The sequence below is a fragment of the Notamacropus eugenii genome, chromosome 6 (assembly GCF_028372415.1).
Source record: "Notamacropus eugenii isolate mMacEug1 chromosome 6, mMacEug1.pri_v2, whole genome shotgun sequence".
Taxonomy (NCBI): domain Eukaryota; kingdom Metazoa; phylum Chordata; class Mammalia; order Diprotodontia; family Macropodidae; genus Notamacropus; species Notamacropus eugenii.
In genome coordinates, this window is record NC_092877.1 from 213839747 (window position 1) to 213860972 (window position 21226).

Below are 21226 nucleotides of genomic sequence, written 5' to 3' on the forward strand. Positions count from 1 at the left end.
AGAAAATTCTCGGCAGTCCTTTCTGCACCTGTTACTGGGTGCACCTTTGTACTGACATCTGACCTTTTACATAACCAACTGTGAAAATGAAGCTATACACACTTACTGAGCACCTCATTATTTCCTGTAACCTATACTGTCAACTTGAGATGAAGTTTAATTAAAGAAATTCACAACCCACTTATTCCAAAGCACAGCGCATAGAAAAAAAAAACAATATCTCCTAACTAATGAATGAAATAGAAAGCATGGGGCACTAAGCACAAAAGTCGATTTTGCAAGTGTCACCAGATTTAAGGTTGACATCAATGAAGCTAAAACAACAACATAGTGTTGAGATTTTTAGATACTTCCCGCAATAACTATATGGAGCAAAAAGAATCCAAATGGATTTGATGTTTTTACCTGTATTTTGAAGAAAGAACAGCACCACCAATTGCATAAATTTATAAAATCCAGTAATAAACATGTAAATAATAATGCTCAGGTTTGGTATTCCAATAAAACAGACATCTACAAAGAAATAGAATATATGTACTATATATATGCATCATGTTAAAACCATTCAAGATACAACAAACATAGTATTGAACTCTATAAAACAACTGTACAGTGTGCACACCAATGCCACCTGTCATTAGACCACCACCATTCTACCCTTCTGCTTCCCTCTTCATCCTCTGACTTTATCTCTTCTGCCACTTCCCACTCTTGTTTGCAGAATACTGGTTTCTAAAGAGTGTTCTGTAGATCTTGCATCCTACAAAGCACACGATTAGAAAGATCAGTGCTAATCACCACAAAAAAAAAAAAAAAAAGACCAAACGCACACATACATATTGAATCTAGTGTATTGAACTCCAGTTTCCTGTGCTTTTTGAGGGTAAATGCCTGGAGAGAGAATCTAGCACATTTAGGGGTGGGGGGTGGAGCAAGATGTTGCTTGCTACTAGAGTTTCCAGTCACTAGGTGGTTTTGATTTTTAGAGTCTGAAAATCAATCCACATCAAATCGTAGTGTCCCACAACTCTGAAGGTAATCTATTGCAGGAAGTCTCTTCTGCTTTCTTCAGTAGCGCTGGCTTTTTGCAAGGGGGTAGAGGCGGTCCGCTGACCCGAGGTTCTGGATGGTGCTGGTTCTGTTGCCAATCTCTTTCCTCGCAAAGCTTCCTCCTCCAGTCTAGGAGTTCCTGAAGGGCCAAGCTCTCATTCTCTGAAAGCCTTAGCTGATGGATTACCTGGAGAGGTTAAGGGTGTGGGAACAGGAAAAAAAACACACACACACACACCAAAAACATGAAGGGCCATGAAATCTGATAACACTTGGATATAAAAGCTTCTTATTTTATGACATAGTTGAACTATGATACACTGACTAAATAAATGCCAAAAACAGAGCATCTACTATTTGCCAAAAATACTACGGAAATGAATTAAAAGTTTGTCCTCCCCGGGTAGCTGAACATGAATTTGGAAAATAAATGAAAAAAATTATGATCAAAAAAGTTATTTTTATATTTTGTTAATGAATTATGATTAAACTAATCGATCTATTTGCAGTGGAAAGAGCTGCCCCTCCCCGCCCCCCAAATAGGCAAGTGACAGGCAACTTTAACTCATTGTTTCTCCTTCACTTCACTGTGTAACCACTGTTTGTCCCACAGAGAATAGTTTTCCCCTTATGGTGACCTATATTTTGGCAAACTCATTGGCCAAGGTCACAGGACACCAGCAGTGGGGGTCTAGTGCTGAGGTATCATTCATAAGGTGTAGGTATCATTCAGCCCCTCCCCCCCAATACTCCCTAATGCTGCCTGAACCACATTAAAACGAAATTGTGAAATATTTAATGAAATAAATAAAAATGCAATAAGACATTGATAACAACATATTTTATAACTGTCATTATCCTACTCTAGGGATTCTTATGTATGGATTAGTGGCCACTGCCTCTATTTGAGTTGACACCACTGGTGTATTGGACAGAGGGCTTGACTTGAAATCAGGCAAATTCTGAGTTCAAACCCTTCTTTCTTACACATATTAGCATTGTTATCATAGGCAAGTACTTTAATTTCTCAGTGTCCCAGATAATACTATAGTAAGTTACAGAGGAGTTCCAGATCTGCATTGGTACATGGAATTTTCTCACTGGGATTTCCCAATAGGATCACAGGTGTGGAATTGCTCTGCATAACACCCCCCCCCCAAACATTCATACAAACATAGGTTATTAATATATGTATATATGATACACATAGCACTTTTTAATAGACTACCTTAAAAACTTAATATTTTATGTAAGTGCTATACAGAATTATCTCATTTGATACTATGTACAATGAAAACCCCAGAGAATCATGAAATCTCATTTCTTTTTTCAATTTCTTTTTTAAATTTTAAAAACATTTTTATTTATTTTTATTTTTTTAACTTCTTCAGTTTCTAACCTTTAATTCAGAACAAGTCACCAAACAAGCTTGACTGACTTTTGCATTCTTGCATTTTCCCTGCCTACACCCACTTTTTAAGATTTATGGCCATACAACTATGATAATAACTCATATTAAAATAATATTTCAAGATTTACAAGACTGTTTCCTCAAAACAACTCTGTAAGGTAAATAGGAAAAGGGACTAATGACATACATTATTATATGTGACTACGTATTTTTCCTGGTATACATAGAGTTGGAGTAAATGTTTAGAAAAAGTAGGTAATTCTATTTTTAGCTTCATCTAGTCAATGGGCATCATGGTTATTGGGATTTTAGATGGGGCAAGTTTTTTTTTTTTTTGGCAGGCCTTTCCCCAGGCCTTCCTAACTCTGATTTTTTTCTCTCCCCCTTCCCCCACGCTTCACTTCATCTATTAAGAAATGCATCTCCAATTAATATTATTCATATTTCTGCATTTTTGCGAGTTTTGCAATTCCATTTACCTCAGTTCAAACAATTCAAACAATTACTAAGTGTCTACTGTATCCAATTATGTCTGCCTGCGGGGTTTGAATGACTGTGAAATATATAGGTTTCTTAACAATGTTGCGTGTGAGTAGATTAGGAATATCTGACCAATCAGGAGACAGTATCCAGCCTGCTTTTCCTCTTTAGTCCTTAACTCTTTTGGTGAAGCTTTCAGAATCAGCAGAACTTTTACTAGGTGTTACTCTTTGATAATCGCTTCATAATAGGAAACTGACTTATTCTACGTGGAGCCCTGGGAATCTGCAGACAGTGGTTTTTACTAACTGCTGATCTAGAACTTGTACAGAGGGAATTAGACACAAAATTTTACAAATCCCCTGAGTCATTTCTTCTCATTTCCAATTGAAATGTACCCCTTCCCAGCTTCTTGATATTTACTAATAAAAATATTTGAAGTCCTGGTTACATTTTAAGAATTGAAACTTATACACACAGACATCAGAAAAGCATTTACTTAAAAAGGGTGTTGACTGTCTTGAATAAAGTACTGAGCAGGGAATATTGTCGTCTTCTAGTCAACAAGCTTTCTATGTTGATAAGCAAAATTTTGACTGATGTTTTCAATAATCAATTAATACTCAGAATGACTTCTACATGGAAAGGCTCTGGTAGATGTTCTTAATTATGAAGATTCATGGCCACCAAGTAAAGATCATATTGTTACACAACTGTTATATTTGCTAGTTTGGCATACCTGGAATGCTCAATCGTTAATGGTTTTAGTGCTTCTGAGATTTTTTTTTTCAGTTCTCAGTTAATAAAAAGTACCTATTAAGCATCTCCTGGTTTAAGCAGTGGAGATACAAAGGCAAGATGGTCCCTGCCATCAAGGAGCTCTTGATCTAATGGAGAAGACATTATGCAAACAAGTATGTTCAAGGAAGCTATGAACATTTAATAGAAAATAATCAAGAGAGGGCAGCCACTAATATTTAGAAAGGTTAAGAAAGGCTTCCTGTAAAAGATGAGATCTTAGATGAGACTTGAAGTAAGCCAGAGACACCAGAAATTTCACATCATAGTTTCCCTACGTTCCTTCCTTATTTCTCCCTCCTCCATTTACCTTTTTTTTTTTTTTGCATGAGGAGCTATATTGTACAATCTCAGATTTTTCAAAGGGAGATTCAGCTATGTGACACTGCAAGCAGAAGAAATGTAGCTCTAGAGTGGGGACAGTATGCCCTAAAAGGCTGTCTGAATAATGATAAATAATCTGCTTTATTTAGAGCTGTCAGTTATTGTAATGATGCCTGTCATAGATAATAGGTATGAGATTTATTACCTTCCAATATAAAACACAACACCAACTCTGTTTTTTTTAAAATAGTAATCAGATGATATACAGAGAATGATAAACATTTATAAGAATTACTGTTTACAGCTGATAAACATCTGAATAACAGTTAATTTCCTTTTCTGTAAGAGTTTATGTAGATATCTATGTATATATGTGAGTATCCACAGAGAAGAATCATATTCCAGATCCCATGAACAAGGGAATATCATTTACTATTAAGTGGAAGGTCTCAATTTATTTTAAGATACAAGTGACCCTAAGTAAAATTTCAAATTCAAATTCTATTCCATAGAACAAGATTAAGATTTAAGAGAGTGGGTGAATATGAAAGTATTAAATAAGGATAAGGATCCAGGATTACCAGAATTTAATGTAAGGACAACCCTGGAGAAGCTAAAAGGTAATTATTTTTACTATATATGTAAATTTAATTATGACCACAAAAGCAAATCAAATACATGTTCAGATACTAACACTAATAAACAAAAGTATTAAATTTATTAAAATAGATTTAAATAAATAAGTTTCAATTTAAATAAAATAAAACGAATTTATTAAAATCAATAATAAATTCATGTTTACATGGCCTAGTTTGATGTTGGTAGGTTTATTTCCAAAGTTTAAACAGTGTATTTTGCTACAGGATAAAAGAGAGCAGAAAAGAGAAATGAAAGAAAGAAAGAGAGGGAGGGATTGTAACTGAGAGTGAGAAGACAGATTCTCATTAGCTATCATATTTGTACCTTAAATTGAGAATACACCATGGGGAAAGTCTCTTCACTTCCAAAACCTGTTTTCTTTTCTGTAAAATGAGGGGATTGGAGTAGACAATAGTTTTACTAAGCTACCTCCAAGCCCTGACATTATGCCCTTGGTATTTGAGAGTCATACATATGTGATCTGACACCCATCCTTGAAGATGTCTGTTAGATGTTTTCCTTTTTAGATAAGTCAGACTTGTTTGAAAACAAGTTGGAGAATGTTTAGAAAAATCTCAGCCTGTCTATATCATAGAACAATGTTTTGGGCAAAAAAATATGTTGATTCTACTTGAGCTAATTCTTAGTATGGGGATTGCACAAAAAAGGAGAAAGTTCAGTCTCTCACACGTGTGTACTGCTTTTAGGTGGGCTTCCACAAACAATAGTCAGCTAAAGTTTAATTATGAGCAGTGAGTAATTAACTCCAGCTCAGGAGGTCATAACCTTTTCTTTTCTTCCTTTCTTCCTTCCTTTCTTTCCTTCTTTCCTTCTTGTCATTTGCCCCTTTGGTAAGCTAGTGAAGTCTGTAGATATCTTTTCAAAATAATGTTTTTAAATACAAAAAAAGGATAACAAAGGAAACCAATTATTTTTGAAAAATAGTTATTAAAATACTGAAAACAAAAAAAAAAGTTTATGTTAAGAAATTCTTGGTTTGATCCTTTTCTGTAAAGGAGAAACAAAGCTCTTTGAAGAAAGAAAACTTTCACTGAGGAGCTGCTAGAGAGAGGGAGAAAGCTTCTTAACAACTTCATCCACCTTGCCCACAAAAAGTCTGCTCTGCCCTAAGTAGTGATAACAATTCTTGTGGGAATGTGTCCTCAAGGTTTTTCCTCAGGGCAAAACTGAGAAGAAAGATAATTGATCTAGAGAGGATCTCAAAGCACAAAGATCCTGAGAAAAAAAGAAGCTAAATCCTTATCTGTGGATGAAACAGCAGATAACTTCTGATTTTTCTAAAAAAAAGAATCCATTCTTTTAAAAAAATTAATTAATTAATTTTCAGTTTTCAACAGTCATTTCCATAAGTCTTAAATTTTCTCCCCTTCCCTCCCTCGCTCCCTTCCTCCTTCCCTCCCTCCCAAAAAGAACTTATTCTGTATATATCTTTTTAAGCCACTAGAAATTTTGTTCCATTTTGAATATAACTTTTAGTGGATGTATCCTAAAGCCTTGACAATAAATATTATTTACAATTAATGGTTCTTAGTTGGGTCAGATACAATGCACAAGGAGAGGTAGTATATTCTCTCATATACCCCAGCTTTTGTAAGAAGCCCAAAGCTATGACCAAAGGCTACTGGTTTGAGCAGTAAGCAATATGAGAAACTCTTAGACTGAGGGGATGAGTTTTCATAGTGAGTCAGTTAAGAGATAAGACTGGGGCTTTACCTCATGAACGAGGCAAAATAGTGGTTTCTAAAATGATTTTCATAAGATATGACAGGACTTCTATGGAAAAACTCTAAAGTTGGAGGTGGGGGTTGGGAGGGGGGTTGCAGGAATCTCAATCAAGAATTTTGAAGCATTTTAAACAAAATCTTTTCTTAAAAAAAAGATTCTATGATGCTACTAATAAATAACATGTGTATAACTGGGCACTGTTCTATGGTCTTTAAAGTTGATACTTCCTTCATTTGTTTAGGCAGTTTTGTCTCAAAACAGCCTTGAAAGCACCTCTGCCTTGGGGGTTATTTATTTATTTATTTTCTGGTTAGTACCTGGAAGGCACAAAGGCAGAGTCTGTAGGGAGATGAGTATAATTTGACTTCTCAAAGAAATTGACAAATGTATACTATTTATAGAAGATAGACACTAAAGCAGTTTTATTCCAGTGTTACCCCTTGTGCGTGCTCTACTTAAAGTTGTATCAGCATTTCCAATATACATCCTCATATCAGTTTATAGCAGACATAAAAACTTGGTCTAGGTTGCATCTAGGGCACAGCACCCTCCTTTATGTTTTAAGAAAGGACCATATAAAAACAAATGGCCAAACCATTTAAATTCAGTGAGTATTTGGCCAGGGAAAATAGATTAATAGCCATCAAGATGTGTGAAACAATATTTATATAAATGGGTATACCCCAAACATATGCATGGGCACATCTTCCCAAGTTTTTCCTCTAAGCAGGTATTTGATTGGAAAATATCCTGTGTTGAGTTGTTAGAACATCAGATCCAGGAAAATATAATCTTTACCAAATGATAACACTACTTGAGACACCCGTGATTATTGACACAGTAGCACAATGTTGGAGATAAAGGAACAATAAGTCTCCAATTGGTATAGCAAATCTGATTTTATCACTGGAACCCCAGTGCTCTCTTTAGCTGGCTAGCCCCTTGTTCCCCATCTGGATTATAGTACATTTCATGCTGGTATATTCAATAAACACACAATATCAATTAGCTACGAAAATAGATGGCAGCCAAAATTGATTTAAGGATGTTGTGTGTTCCAAGTCAAATAGGCTCATTGGTTAAATTAAGCACAGTTTTCAAGGAAGAAAATCACCAAAATGTCCTCACATTATGCAGAGGAACAGGATACTAAAGAATTTAATGGGGTTCATTGCTAATCCATTTTTTGTTCATTTAAAGGTTCTTTCTATGTGTCACTGATGTCACATACTTCAATGATATATGCCCTATAAGGCTGTCTAATGTGTTTTTTTAAATAGAATATAAATTGTACTTGTACTTCTCTGAATTATTTTCCAAAGTTTAGAACATTTATTTTCTTTTTCCTCTATCATCATTCCTTCTTAGGATGAATATGCTCTTTGTTAAATTATTCATATGTAAAATCATGTTGTTGGTCATTTGTCACCGTATTGATTTTCTATTGACTACTCACCCAAAGGTGAAAAGAGGCATTTAATGACATTTATGGAAATTAAAAGAAGCAAGTGCTTTTGACAGACTGAATGATAACAGCCCTATATTCTTGAATGCAAATATCATTAGATATGGTATGAAGGAAATGTTGACTTAAAAACATACCAAATGAAGCCTAAAACTTGAAGGGAGATTTTAGTATGAAGGAAAAAAGAAACCCACACAATTATGGGGTACAATGTAAATGAACCACAGTACTAGTAGAGATAGTATCAAGTATTAGAAAAATCACTGGATTTGGGGCCAGAAGTGTTCCAGTTGAAATTCCAGCTCTACAATTCCAACAGCTATGTGACCTTGGAAAAGTCACTTAAGCCCTGTAGGCCTGATTTTTTTCATTTGTAAAATGAGAATTAATAAATGACATCTAAGGATCTGTGCAACTACTTTGATTTTTCTAGCCTTTCATAGGGCTGTATGCATTGAAGATGAGTTAGGAAATTGAGGAAATTACCAAAATATTTTAAGGTAAATAAAAACTTCTGTTTTAGATTTATAAAGAATCATGCCCTAGAAGTACTATAAACAGCAATCCAATTAAGTTTGGGATTAGTTAGGGTTGGCTTATTTCTTGACCTCTAAGGGTTAAGAAAAAGAAAATTCATTTTGAAAGGGATGCTAAAACTGAACTGATGGTGATGCTGGGGGTTCCATATAAACATTCAATGTAATTCAAAATCAACATGTTCCTTTACATTTGATTGGGTACTCTACATCACAGCTGGGAGAAAAGAGATGAGGTGGGATAAATGAATTTACATGCTTCTCAATTCTAAATGAGAACGCTTCAACAAAAATGTATAGCTCAGAACCAAACCACTTTGTACAATTTTCTTCTGACTGAAGACTTGAATTTTTCAGAAGATTTTTTCTACTTACTCAAGAAAGAAACCATTCAAGTCTTGACATATAAAACAATAGCTGAAAAGAGCTGGAGAGAATAATAGATAACATCTGATCCAAATTCTTCATTTTACAGATCAGGAAACTGAAGCCCACAGAGATAAAGCATCTTACCCAAGTTCACATGGCTAACAAGAGGCACATTAAGAACTAGAACTCTAGATCCTGGACATCTTGCCTTATGTTTTTTTGCACTACAATCCACTGCTTCACTATTCAGGAATAATGGGTGGGACAACTCCTGTGCAGGAATTCCTCCTACTAATTTAGAGTACATAGAACTTACTAGTTAAGTATTAGGGAGTTCCCTTGTATATAAAAGTTACATTCTAGACTTTGATACTAGTTTCAGTCTGAGGTCTTCCTCTCCCCAAGTCCATCTCTCTGAGCACTAAAGAACACTGCCAACACTGTGACTTGTGTGGGTGTGTGGGGGAAATAGGATCATAGATCTAGAGCTAAAGAGTCTTCAAAGGCCATGACCATGCCTTCAGAGGCAGGTAGACCTGATTTAGTTGTAGTTAAACTTGAGATCAGAATAAAAAAAAAAGAATACAAGAAAATCAACTGATAGTAGGGATTTATTTTAAAAAAGTACTTATGTGCTGTGATCAATACAAATTGGAACCAATTGTCTACATTGACAGCCTTGTGCAAAAATATTGATATTCATAATTATGACCTTGAGGCACTGCAAGATCATGAATTATCAAAGGAAGATTTAATTATGTTCCCTATTCTCTACTTATTAAAGCAGCAAATTTGACTAACGTATTTTAGACAGTTAAACCAAGAATTTAAACAAGAAAAGTCTTGTGCTACTCACTGAAGCCAGAAGTTCCAGTTAACTGGAACATCGTTCCCTGACCCCTCAATCTCCAACCAAGCCTTCTGGTTAAATGAGGTTTTGCTATACATAACTATTCTCTAGAGCTATAGAAAGATAGCCCAGGAAAATTATTCTTATAAGTTTCTGGTGATTGGGGTGAGGGGAGATTGTCCAGCAAGGGTAGCTCAATTATTACAAAAAGAAGAATGTGCAAAGTGAAATAAATAAGTCAGATTGCCTTTTTTTCTTGTGCTTTAAGTTAAATGGTACAAATAACATTACTAAGCAAAGCCCCAGTAAGAACATCACCGCTCTAGTCTCTCCTTCTCTTCTATCTCTGGGAATAGTAATCAAATCAATATTACCATTCTGGTAAGGATGTGTCAATCAATTGCCCTATGACTCCAATCACCATTCCCTATCCCTGCCCCTCCTGTTTTTAGGGAAGATTGCATCCTCAATCATTCCCAGCCCCCAAACCTTGAACATCTCCATATCAACTGGTTCTTTTCTTACTGCTTTCAAGTGTGTTTGAGTCTTCTTTTCAAAAACCAACAACAACAAAAAGCATCCCTTTGACTAGATCCCATCATCTCTGCTAATTATTTTGGTATTTATCTCCTTATTTTCTCACACAAAGTTATGTACAAAAATATAGTAGTTTTTCTTAATTTTTGGTGTCAACTGTAAACTAAAGGGGTATCCATCAATCAGAGTTATAGTATATTAATATAATATATTGTGCCCTGAGAAACTATCAAAGGGATTTTTTTTGGAAACTGGGAAGACATGTAAATGATACAGAGTGAAATGAATAGAACCAAGAAATTGGGAAAATAAAGTTTATAACAATACAACTTTAAAAGACTTAAGAATTCTATTCAATTCAATGAATTGACAACGAATTCAATCATAATTCTGGAGGACTGATGATAAAACCTGTTTCCCTGACAGAGAAGTAAGAGACAAAGGGTAGAGAGTGAAACATACTTGTTTGGACGTGGACAATATGGGAATTGTTTTGCTTGTTTGTGCATGTTTGTTTCAAAGGTTTTGTTTTTGCTTTTGCAATGGAAGAGGATTTTTTTTATTAATTGAAAAAAATGAAATGAAATGAAATTCAAAGAAAATATTATCTTTACTCACTGCCTCTACTTGCTCAACCTTTTGTAATCAATCAGGCTTCCAGCCTCATCACTCATCAGAAACTGCTGCCTCCAAAGTTACCATAGATCTCTTAATGATCATATCTGATGATCTTTCCTCAAACTTAATTCTAAGTCCTTTAGAGCTATGGACATGGCACAATGCATAGAGTGTCAGATCTTTCGTAAGGAAGACGTGACCTCAATTCCTATGTAATCATTGACTAGTTATGTGACCCTGGAAAAGTCACTTAACCTTTCTTTGCCACAGTTCTTTCAATTATAAAATAGGGGTAAAGGCATCTGCCTCATAAGTCACTTAAACGTTATCTGCCTCCATTTTCTCATCTGTAAAATGGAGATAATAACAACTCATCTCCCAGGGTTGCTGTGAGAATCTACTGAGATGATATTTGAAAAATGCTTAGGCTGGTACCTGATAGGCGCTTAATAAATGCTTTTTTCCCCTTCCTTTTTGATCTATCTACAGCATTTGACCCTGTTGACCATTTTTCCTCTTGAATTCTTTCTTCTCTCTAGGTTTTCATGACACTGCTCTCTCATAGTCGATCTCCTACTTGTCTGACTACTCCTTTTCAGTTTCCTTTGCTTGGTCATAAAGGTCCATAATTATGGGTGTTCACCAAAGTTCTCTTCTTGAGTCATTACTATGCAGATGACTCCAGATCAATATATGCAGTCTCAGTGCCACTCCCACCCCCACCCTACACCAGTGTTTCAGTTCAACATCATCAATTGCCTACTAGGCATTCCAAACCACATGCTTGAGGCATTTAAAACTCAACATATCTGAAAATTAACATGGTATCTTTCCCCAAAGTCCTCCCCTCTTCTAAATTTTCCTGTTTCTGTTGAAGTCCAGTTTTATTTTATTTTCTGGTCTGAATTTTCTCCCTCTCACCTATCCTCCACTGAGAAAATAAGAAAAAAAGCCAAAACCTGTTATGAACGTATATAGTCAAGACAATGTCCCCAAAGTCAAACCCAAATGAAACAAAAATATAAACCTCCATCTACACTCTCTATCACCACTCTATTCAAAGTCCCCACTCTCTTTTTCTTTTTTAAAATTAGTTTTCCATTTTCTACAATCACTTTAATAAATCTTAGATTTTTCTCCCCCTCTCTCCTTGAGATGACATGCAGTCTTATATGGGTTCTACACATACATCCTTACTAAATAACATTTTCACCTGAGTCGTGTTGCATAGAATTAAAATGATTGGGAGAAACCATTAAAAACAAAACAAAATATAAATCAAGAGAAAAATAGTCTGCTTCATTCTGCGATCCAATTCCATAGTTCTTTCTCTGGATATGGAAGACACTTTTCCTCAAGAGTCCACTGGGAAATTTTTAGGTCCTTGCATTGCTGTGAAGGTCTAAATCTACCAGAAAAATTCCTCACACACTGTGGTTGTTGCTGTGTACAAAGTTCTCCTGGTTCTGCTTCTTTCACTCAGCATCACTTCATATAAGTCCTTTCAGGCCTCTGAAGTCTTCCTGTTCATCATTTCTTATAACACAATAGTATTCCATTACATTCATATACTACAACTTGTTCAGCCTTTCCCCAGTTGATGGGCATCCCCTTGATTTCCAGTTCTTGGCCACCACAAAGAGAGTTGCTATGAATATTTTTGTACTTGTGGGACCCTTTTTCATTTTTATGATCTCTTTGGGACACAGTCCTAGAAGTGGTATTGCTGGGTCAAAGGGTATGCACATGTTTATAGCCCTTTGGGCATAGTTCCAGATTGCTCTGCAGAATGATTGGATTATCTCACAGCTCCACCAAGAAGAATTAGTGTTTCCAACTCTCCCACATCTTCTCCAACATTTATCATCTTCCTGTTTTGTCATGTTAGCCAATCTGATAGGTGTGATGTGGTACCTCAGAGTTGTTTTGATTTGCATGTCTCTAATCAATAGTGATTTAGAGCATTTTTTCATATGACTATAGATAGCATTAATTTCTTCCTCTGAAAATTGCCTGTTCATATCCTCTGACCATTTATAAATTGGGGAATGACTTCCATTCTTGTACATTTGACTCAGTTCTCTACATATTTTAGAAATGAGGCCTTTATCACAGACACTAGTTGCAAAAATTCTGTCCCAGTTTTCTGCTTAACTCCTAATCTTGGTTGCATTGAGTTTGATTGTGCAAAAACTTTTCAATTTAATGTAATCAAAATTTAGACTAGTGGAATAGATTATGTACTCAAGACATAGAAGTAAAAAAAAATAGCAATCTACTGTCTGATAAACCCAAGAACCCTAGCTTCTGGGATAAGAACTCACTGTTTGACAAAAATTGCTGGGAAAACTGGATAACAGTGTGGCAGAAACTGGGCACAGACCAATGCCTGACACCATACACAAGAATAAAGTCCAAATGGATACATGATCTAGGTATAAAGACTGATACTATAAACAAATTAGCAGAGGAAGGAATAGTGTATTGTCAGATTTATGGAGAATGGAGAAATTTATGAACAAACAGGAGAGAGAGAACGATTATGAAGCCCACACTCTTTTTCAAACCTCATTGGAAAATACTTCCTCTCCCAAAGCACTCTGCCGTTCTTCCCAAAATGGCCTTCTCTGTGTTCTTCAATACTGTCTTCTATGTACATGCCTTAGCAATGACTAATGTCCACTTTGAAAATGCCTTCTCTTTCTACTTCAACCTCATAAGGTCACTTTCTTTCCCTTTAAGATACAGCTCAAACACCATATTTTCACAAAGCCTTTCCTGATCTCCCAAGCAATTAGTGCATTTCATCTTAAAACCACCTCTTTATTTAATTGTTTTGTATATATATATATGTATATGTATATATGTGTATATATGAAACCTTGCATTTATTCTACATATATGTGTATAAATGCATATATACATGCATACATACGTGTGTTTGTAGTAGTAGTAGTAGGTAGGGATTATTTAATTCTTTGTTCTCATATATCCAATGCACGACAAAGTACTGGGCACATAATAGGTAGCTAAGGAGTATTTGTTGACTGACTGATTGATTCTCTGTACAACACCCTTCTCCATGGCCACTATTCATTTATCTATTGGGATATAAGCTCCCTTTTATAGTTTTATCTCCAGTGCTCAACATAGTACTTGGTACGTAGTAAGTACTTAAGAAATGCTTCTTCATCTATTCACTTAACATTTCTCCCCTTGCTTCCATCCCTGTGTTGATACCTGTATTCATTTCACTTCACTGCACTCTGGGTGAATGCATGTGGTTAATTCAGCATGCATTCATATTATGTCCACTGTATTCAATTCATGTTCTAGGCACAGTGATTTGAAGAAAAAAAGACAGATTTCATTTTTAAACGATTTACATTCTATGTATGATGGAGAAATAGGTCACATCCATTTCTAAGCTGTGAGAAACAACCTCAGGTTTAGTTTACTGATCTCTAAAGCAGAGATAATAATATCCCCAGTATTTATCCTATAACCATGTTGCAAGGCTTAAATGAGATAACATATGTAAAGTGATTTGCAAAATTTAAAGTGCCATATCCGGCTCTTCACTCATTCATTCAAAAGCATTTTTTTAAATGCCTACTAACCTTGCAGCTAACGTGTTAGGAACTGGAGGTACAAAGGCAAAAATAAGACAGTCCCTGTCTGCAAGGAGCTTATACACTAGGGTGGACTGGGATGGAAACAATATAGATCTATTTGTCATCTCTCTCTCTCTCTCTCTCTCTCTCTCTCTCTCTCTCTCTCTCTCTCTCTCTCTCTCTCTCTCTCTCTCTCTGCCTGTCTGTATATCTGTCTATCTGTATATCTAGATGTCTACATATAGATACATATACAAAATTAAGAATATAGAAAAATAAATACCAAGCAATATCTAAGTGTGGTAGGGATGGAGAAAGAGGATAGTAGTATGCTATAACATCAGATGAACCAAATAAGAGATAGCTTTTTGGCTTCTTTTGGGAGAATATTTAAAATGACTAGCTAGAAAATACAAACCTGTAGAGATCCAGCAAGAGGAATACTTGGAATGCTGGCAATGGGCCAAAGGATCCAAAATGGAGGAATTCCTGAGTAACAGATAGCATACTTATCCTAGGCTGGTTTGGTCACTGTTGTATATACCTGTAATTGTATATGTTTATGGAGTATATGGCCTGATATTCTTTTATTTTACTCAGTAAAGAAAAGTTACCTTGAAGAACATAGACCCTGAAGGCCTATCTCAGTGAGTGGCACATAGTAGGATCTTAATAAATGCTTGTTGATTGATTGAAGAGCAGAGAAAATTGAATTAAACCACTTGTGGACTGCATGAAGTGTGTGGTTGCTGTAGGGCAGAAGCACATAGTCCAAAACAACCCCAAAAAGATGTCTTGGTTTGTTGTGAGGATCAAATTGAGTAATGTATATAGAGTGCTTTGCAATCTTAAGATGCTATATAAATGTCAGTTGTTTGCTGTTGTCAGCAGTCATTCTGACACTCAATTATTTTTTGCATATAGTGGCATAATCTATGTGGGTGCACATGGTAGACATGTGAAGTCTACAAGAGGAAATTGCTTTGGTGAATCAAATGCCTCTGGCAATGTTCTCTATCACTTTGAATACCAGACAGCCACAGTGTCTAAGCAGACAATTTTACGTGTTTACATCTACTCAATAAAGGCTTTCTCGATTACTGGTGAAACAAAAGAAAACACACAGATTTCACTGTGATTGGCAAAAACTTTGAAAACAATGTACACCACCTTGTGTTTTACCATCTGGGCTTTTTGTTTCATTGACTCCATGGCACTTATTCCCAGCATTTCAATTCACCTAGTTTAGAGGTACTCACAGAAATAGGGCTGCTTCAGTACATGTTTCTGGTAGAGATAGGAATGCAAGATGACAGGTTCAAATAATAATGGAATTAGAGGAATTAGAGAAGAAAGGGAGTCTACCAAGGTCAGAGAATACATTGCTTTACCAGGGTTAACATTATTTCACAGTACAGTAGCATTTCTGTACCTTTAGCCTGAATTATGCCTTCAAAGTTGTCAAAGTATACTAGTACAGAAAGTAATGGGTCTAGAACAGGAAATCTGGGCTCCTGCTACCCAGGAGGGATCTCTCATAATCTCTTATAATTGAATGCAAGGTAAACCTCTGTTTCTCTATTTCTAGAACTTGTAAGAAAATATTGCCACTTCTGCGATGACAATGATAACCACGATTACTACTAGCAAGCCACAATAACTATTACTACTAACACTTGATATGTATTAAGTGTTTTAAAGTTTTCAAAGCCTAATTTGATAAAATTTGATAACATATAAGATAATATTTATCTTACTTGATAAAATAGCCCTAAGCACTAAGTGTTACTATGACCAGTATTTAAATTTTACAGATGAAGAAACTAAACTTGAGAGAGATTAAATAAATTGCTTCCTGACTCGGATTCTAGTACTGTTCTCCCCCTATCCCTGCCAAGGCTTTGATTTCTTCCTTGGAGTCAGAGAGAATCCATTAGATACTATTTGTAAAGGTCGTAGAAAATTTTGGAAAATATGCGACAAAACATCTAAATATGTTTTTTATTATTATTTCCCCTGTAGTATAATTTAAATCTTAATTATTATCACTGATAAATAACTTTCATTACAGTTCCTTCAAATATCAAATCATATTTGAAATTATTATTATTTCAATTGATTCCTATTACATTTATCAATGAGAGACAGATTGGTTTCAACTTAGGTTTCAGTGTTAGCTGTCTGTGTGGCCATGGATAAGCTACTTAATCCCTCAGTGACCTGGGTGAATTTCCAAAACCAAAATTGCAGAGGAGATAGAAAAAAAAAATGAACTGCACCTGTAGTCAGGAAAACCTGAATTCTAATTTGGCTTCAGACATTTAGTAGCTCTACAGATCTGAGAAAGTCACAACTTCTGTCTGCCTCAGTTTCCTCAACTAAAATGAGGGTGATAAATACAGCACCTATCTCAACAAGACTGTTGGGAGGATCAAATGAGATGCTATTTGCAAAGCACTTAGCACAGTACCTGGCACATAGTAGGTGCTTAATAAATGCTTATTCCCTTTCTTTCCTTCCCAAGTTCCCTACAATGATGGTCTTTCTAGATCATCTACCTCTGTTCCTATCTTTACGACTGTCTCTGTTTCTATCTCTGTATCATCAATAGTGATCACTCTTTCATATCTCTCTCATCTCTATGTATGCTGCATAAATACACATATATACATATACACACATATATGTATATTTATGTATATGTATATTTATGAAGTTATAAGTAGCATTTACTTCACTCAGTTTTGATGATTTTCCTTGTAAAATAAGAATTTTTTAGTCATTAAAATAAGTAAAAGTTTACATGACTATTTTTTTCTATAAACAATTTAATTCATTTATGATTAAGTTAGTTGGGCTAAAATAAATTTTGATCTTGTGTGAATGTAGCCAAACCAGTCTTACAGAATAGTTGTTTTTTTTTTTTAATAGAATTCACTCAAATAACTTTTTTGGGCTTAGAAATGCCAAATAACCAGTTTAACTACATTTTCCCTCAGTGAAGAGTTCTGGCCATGTAAACACCATCACATCAGCATTCTAAAAAGGAACTAAAGGTTCCCCTATTAAATTATCTCTGCCTGCCCAGAATTTTTCGTTCTCTACAGTTAAAATATAAGTACAGCTCACTTCCCAAATTTCTAGTCATGTAGTCACACTTCCTAGACAATGGCTTGTCCTGATGTTTTCCTGTCCCTTCCTCTCCTACTCTCATCCCTATTTAAGTCAGCTGGTTTTTTTTCACCAGTCATTTAACTTCCCTGAGCATTCCTTACACTGTGCCTACATCCTATCATGATGTAGACGTTAATACATTCCCTTTCACCCTTGAATTTTTATTTCTCTTAGACTTATTTCACTTCCTTACATTAACTGAAACCTAGGTTTCCCCATGAGCATTCCATAGCCTTGAAAACTTTCTAACGTCAACCACTCTTATATCCCAGGACCTGGAGACAAAGTTGACATATGTTCTTCATTGGAACTTCTAGACCTTTGCTTGTTAGGCCATCATGACTTCATCACCACTCCTTTGAAATCCGAGCCAATCTGAACATATTACTATCTCCTGATCTTTTTTATTGTCAGAAACCCAAACCTAGCATGCTTTCAATAAATTATCCAGAGTTTTGGCACCTGACTGATAGTATTTTTCTCCATTCCTTCTCTCATCATTCTGAAGGACTCCAATAACCACGGTGATAATCATTTGAATATTATCATAATTCTTTGAACCCTTCAATTTTTTTTAATATTTATTGAGTATTTTATGAACTCCTCAATTTTTAAGAGTTCCATCTTCAATTATCCAGCAAAAAAGTCACATTTTAGAGTCCACTGGCATTCAAAACTCGTCTACCCCAAGATCTCAAGCTTTGGAATTCACTATTCTGAGCACTTAAATGTACTCTTAACTTTTTCCATTCTCTTTCTCCTGTCATATAGTTCTCATATTGACCTTTGAATATTTAATCCATTCTTCCCCTTTCTTCCTGCCTGTTAACACCTTTGTAGTCTCACTTAATGCCCTATTCAATGTGGATACAGTGATGAGTAAATTCAACAATAATCTCTCTTCTGCTATCCTGGACTCTCTAGACTTGTTGATCTTCAAGTATTCCTACCCTGCTTACCTTCAACCCTGAGAAAATTCCTTTTAAATAATTCCTTTTATTTTTATACTGAATTTAACATGTACCAAAAGACCTCAATTGTTTCCATATACATACTAGAACAGAAAAAGAAGTCGCATTAAAGTGTGACCGAAAAGTATAGTTTACTTTTCTTTTGAAATATAATAAATTCAGTTTGTGATTTTTCAAAGATGTCTTACTTATTTCTAATTTTTTTCTGGCCTTTCTGTAATCTGTGCATGATAAAAAATACTTCAATGATTCTCTTTTCTTTCTCTTCTCTGGTTGTCAAATCTGTAGCCTTCCTCTTCCTCTTAACCCACCCCCAGTTGGAGAAAATATCCTTATAACAAATTTCTGTAGTTAAGAAAAACAAATGACCATATTTGTAAATATCTGAAACTGTATGAATTATTTTTCATCTTGAGTCTATCATCTCTTTATCAGGAGGTAGGCGGCATGCTTCAACATCATTAGTTTGGGTGAAGTCCTAACTGTTTTTTCTGATTTAGCATGTGGGTGGCTGAATATTGCTAGAGGAAATTTGCAAACTGCTGGCTCAGTCCACTTAAGTTTATGCTGTATTCTCAGCTAGTCTTTCACTGCTACATAGCAATCATATTAATTAATTACCTATTGAGTTTCCATGACATGACACACAACAGTTGTATTCAAATCATTTGTCCTCCAAGGTACCAACATCATGTCATTTTCTTTCTCAATAAACGTCCTTCCCCCTACTTTACTGAAAAGGTTATGGCAATCTGATGCAAACTCCTTCAACTCATTTAAATTATTCTAGAAACTTCCTCATCAGTCTCAAAAAGCAAATCTCTACATCTGAGCCCTCGGTCCCATTAATCAACAATCATTTCCTCTAAGTCCTTGCTCCATTAATTATCTCCTTATGCATCTTAAATATAAAATTATCTCCTTTTTCCTGGATCCTTCTCCTCAGTATTCAAATATGCTCAAATTTCTGCAATTCTAAAAAAATAACGAAATCACCTTTCCTTAACTCTGCTACTATGCAAGCTGTTATCCTATTTATTTCCTCTGTATTATTAAACTTCTCTAAAGCACAGTCTACAATTAAATGCTTCCACTTTCTCATCAGCCACTCCTCACAAATTTAAAGATAACTGTGGCTTATGCACCATGAACATCTCTTTGTAAAGGATGAAGAGATAAAATAATTCTAGGAAGAAATTAGCAAGATTCTCCAAATGAAGGTAATACCTTCCTTAACAAGTGGCTAATTTGTTAGGAGGGCAGACACAGGGTAATATCATCCTGACTACTTTTACCTCTACGTTTATTTCATATTATTCTTGCTTAGTTTTCCCCTTACTTGAGACTGTCCACTGAATGTGTACACAAGAGAGAACAGCAAACCATACGTTACATAATGTTGCATGGGATTAAGAAATGAAATAAGTAAAAACACTGAAAAGGAGATTCTTTGGAAACTTCACATTTGAATATCATGAATATTTGTTGCTAGAAGAAAGTACTCAAGGTTTGGGCACAGCAAGTACTGAACATCATACACATACAAACACATACACACATATGCATGCTTGCATGCACATACACACAAAATTAACAGACAGGAAATGAAATGATTGATAGCATTTTTTTCACTCCAGATCTACTTTCCGTATATAATTAGACAATTTATTAGTCAAAGAAAGGACAAAGTTTTCACCAAATTTGATGAAATGATAAATGTAAAAAGACATTAGGGGAAAATGTCAACCAGATTCTTTAAAGAAATTATTAATATTATTAATACAAAAGATAAAGGAAATACTATTGATTCTATTGTCAATTTCTACAGATGTTAAATTTGTGCAAAGCAATTGCCACAAAAAGAAGGTCGAAAAACCTAGAAATTGCCTTAATCATCAATCATTTGCTATTATTTTTAGAGGAGAGGCATGCAGAGTCAAAAGAAACAATGATTTAAAATAGAAATTTAATTATAAAATATTGCAAGGGAAGGCAGTGGAAGACCATGAACAGTATAGCCTCACAAAAGAGAAAGAAGAGCATTGGTAGAAAAAACAAATATGTGGAAAGGTTGGAATCAGAACTAACTAAGTCAGACAATCTCAGTTATTCATAAATGTAACTGTAAGGAGGAGACAAAAATAAAGGAACAGGTTTATCAGTGTTTCTATTTTCATAACTGATGACAATAAGACAACCATATTTGTACTCCAGTCATCTCAGTACCTTGTGTACTATCAGATGGTTCTTCCCCCAAAAAAGTGAAGTCAGGAAGAACAGTTGGATTAAATTAAATACATAGAGAAGAAATCCATATTGCTGGTAAAAACAACTTTGAAAGCACTGAGAGATCAATTTTTAAAACATCTGAGAGAAGGAAAAATACCAAGTCATTGGAGAAAATACTGGATGATTTTTTAGATTCTCCATCATAAAACTATAAGCAAAAGGACAAAAGAAACTATTCACTAATATCTCTACCATCTTTACAAAATTCTACATATATCAATGACATCTTTGGTAGAAGAAGAAGAAGAGCAAGAACAAGAAGGAGAAGAAGAAGGAGAAGGAGGAGAAGGAGGAGGAGGACATGAAGAAAAAGGAGAAGGAGAAGGAGAAGAAGAAAAAGAAGAAGGAGAAGGAG

At 35.1% G+C, this 21226-nt stretch overlaps 1 protein-coding gene across 1 annotated transcript in view; it reads right to left on the reverse strand.

Moving 5' to 3' along the window:
- Positions 1-394: 394 nt before the first annotated feature.
- Positions 395-21226, reverse strand: part of MYO16 (myosin XVI) — an 884880-nt gene continuing 864048 nt past the window's right edge. The window contains exon 37 of the mRNA XM_072621988.1: positions 395-1237. Coding sequence (XP_072478089.1) covers positions 1007-1237 — 231 coding nt within the window. The 3' untranslated portion in view covers positions 395-1006. The remainder of the gene's footprint in view (positions 1238-21226) is intronic.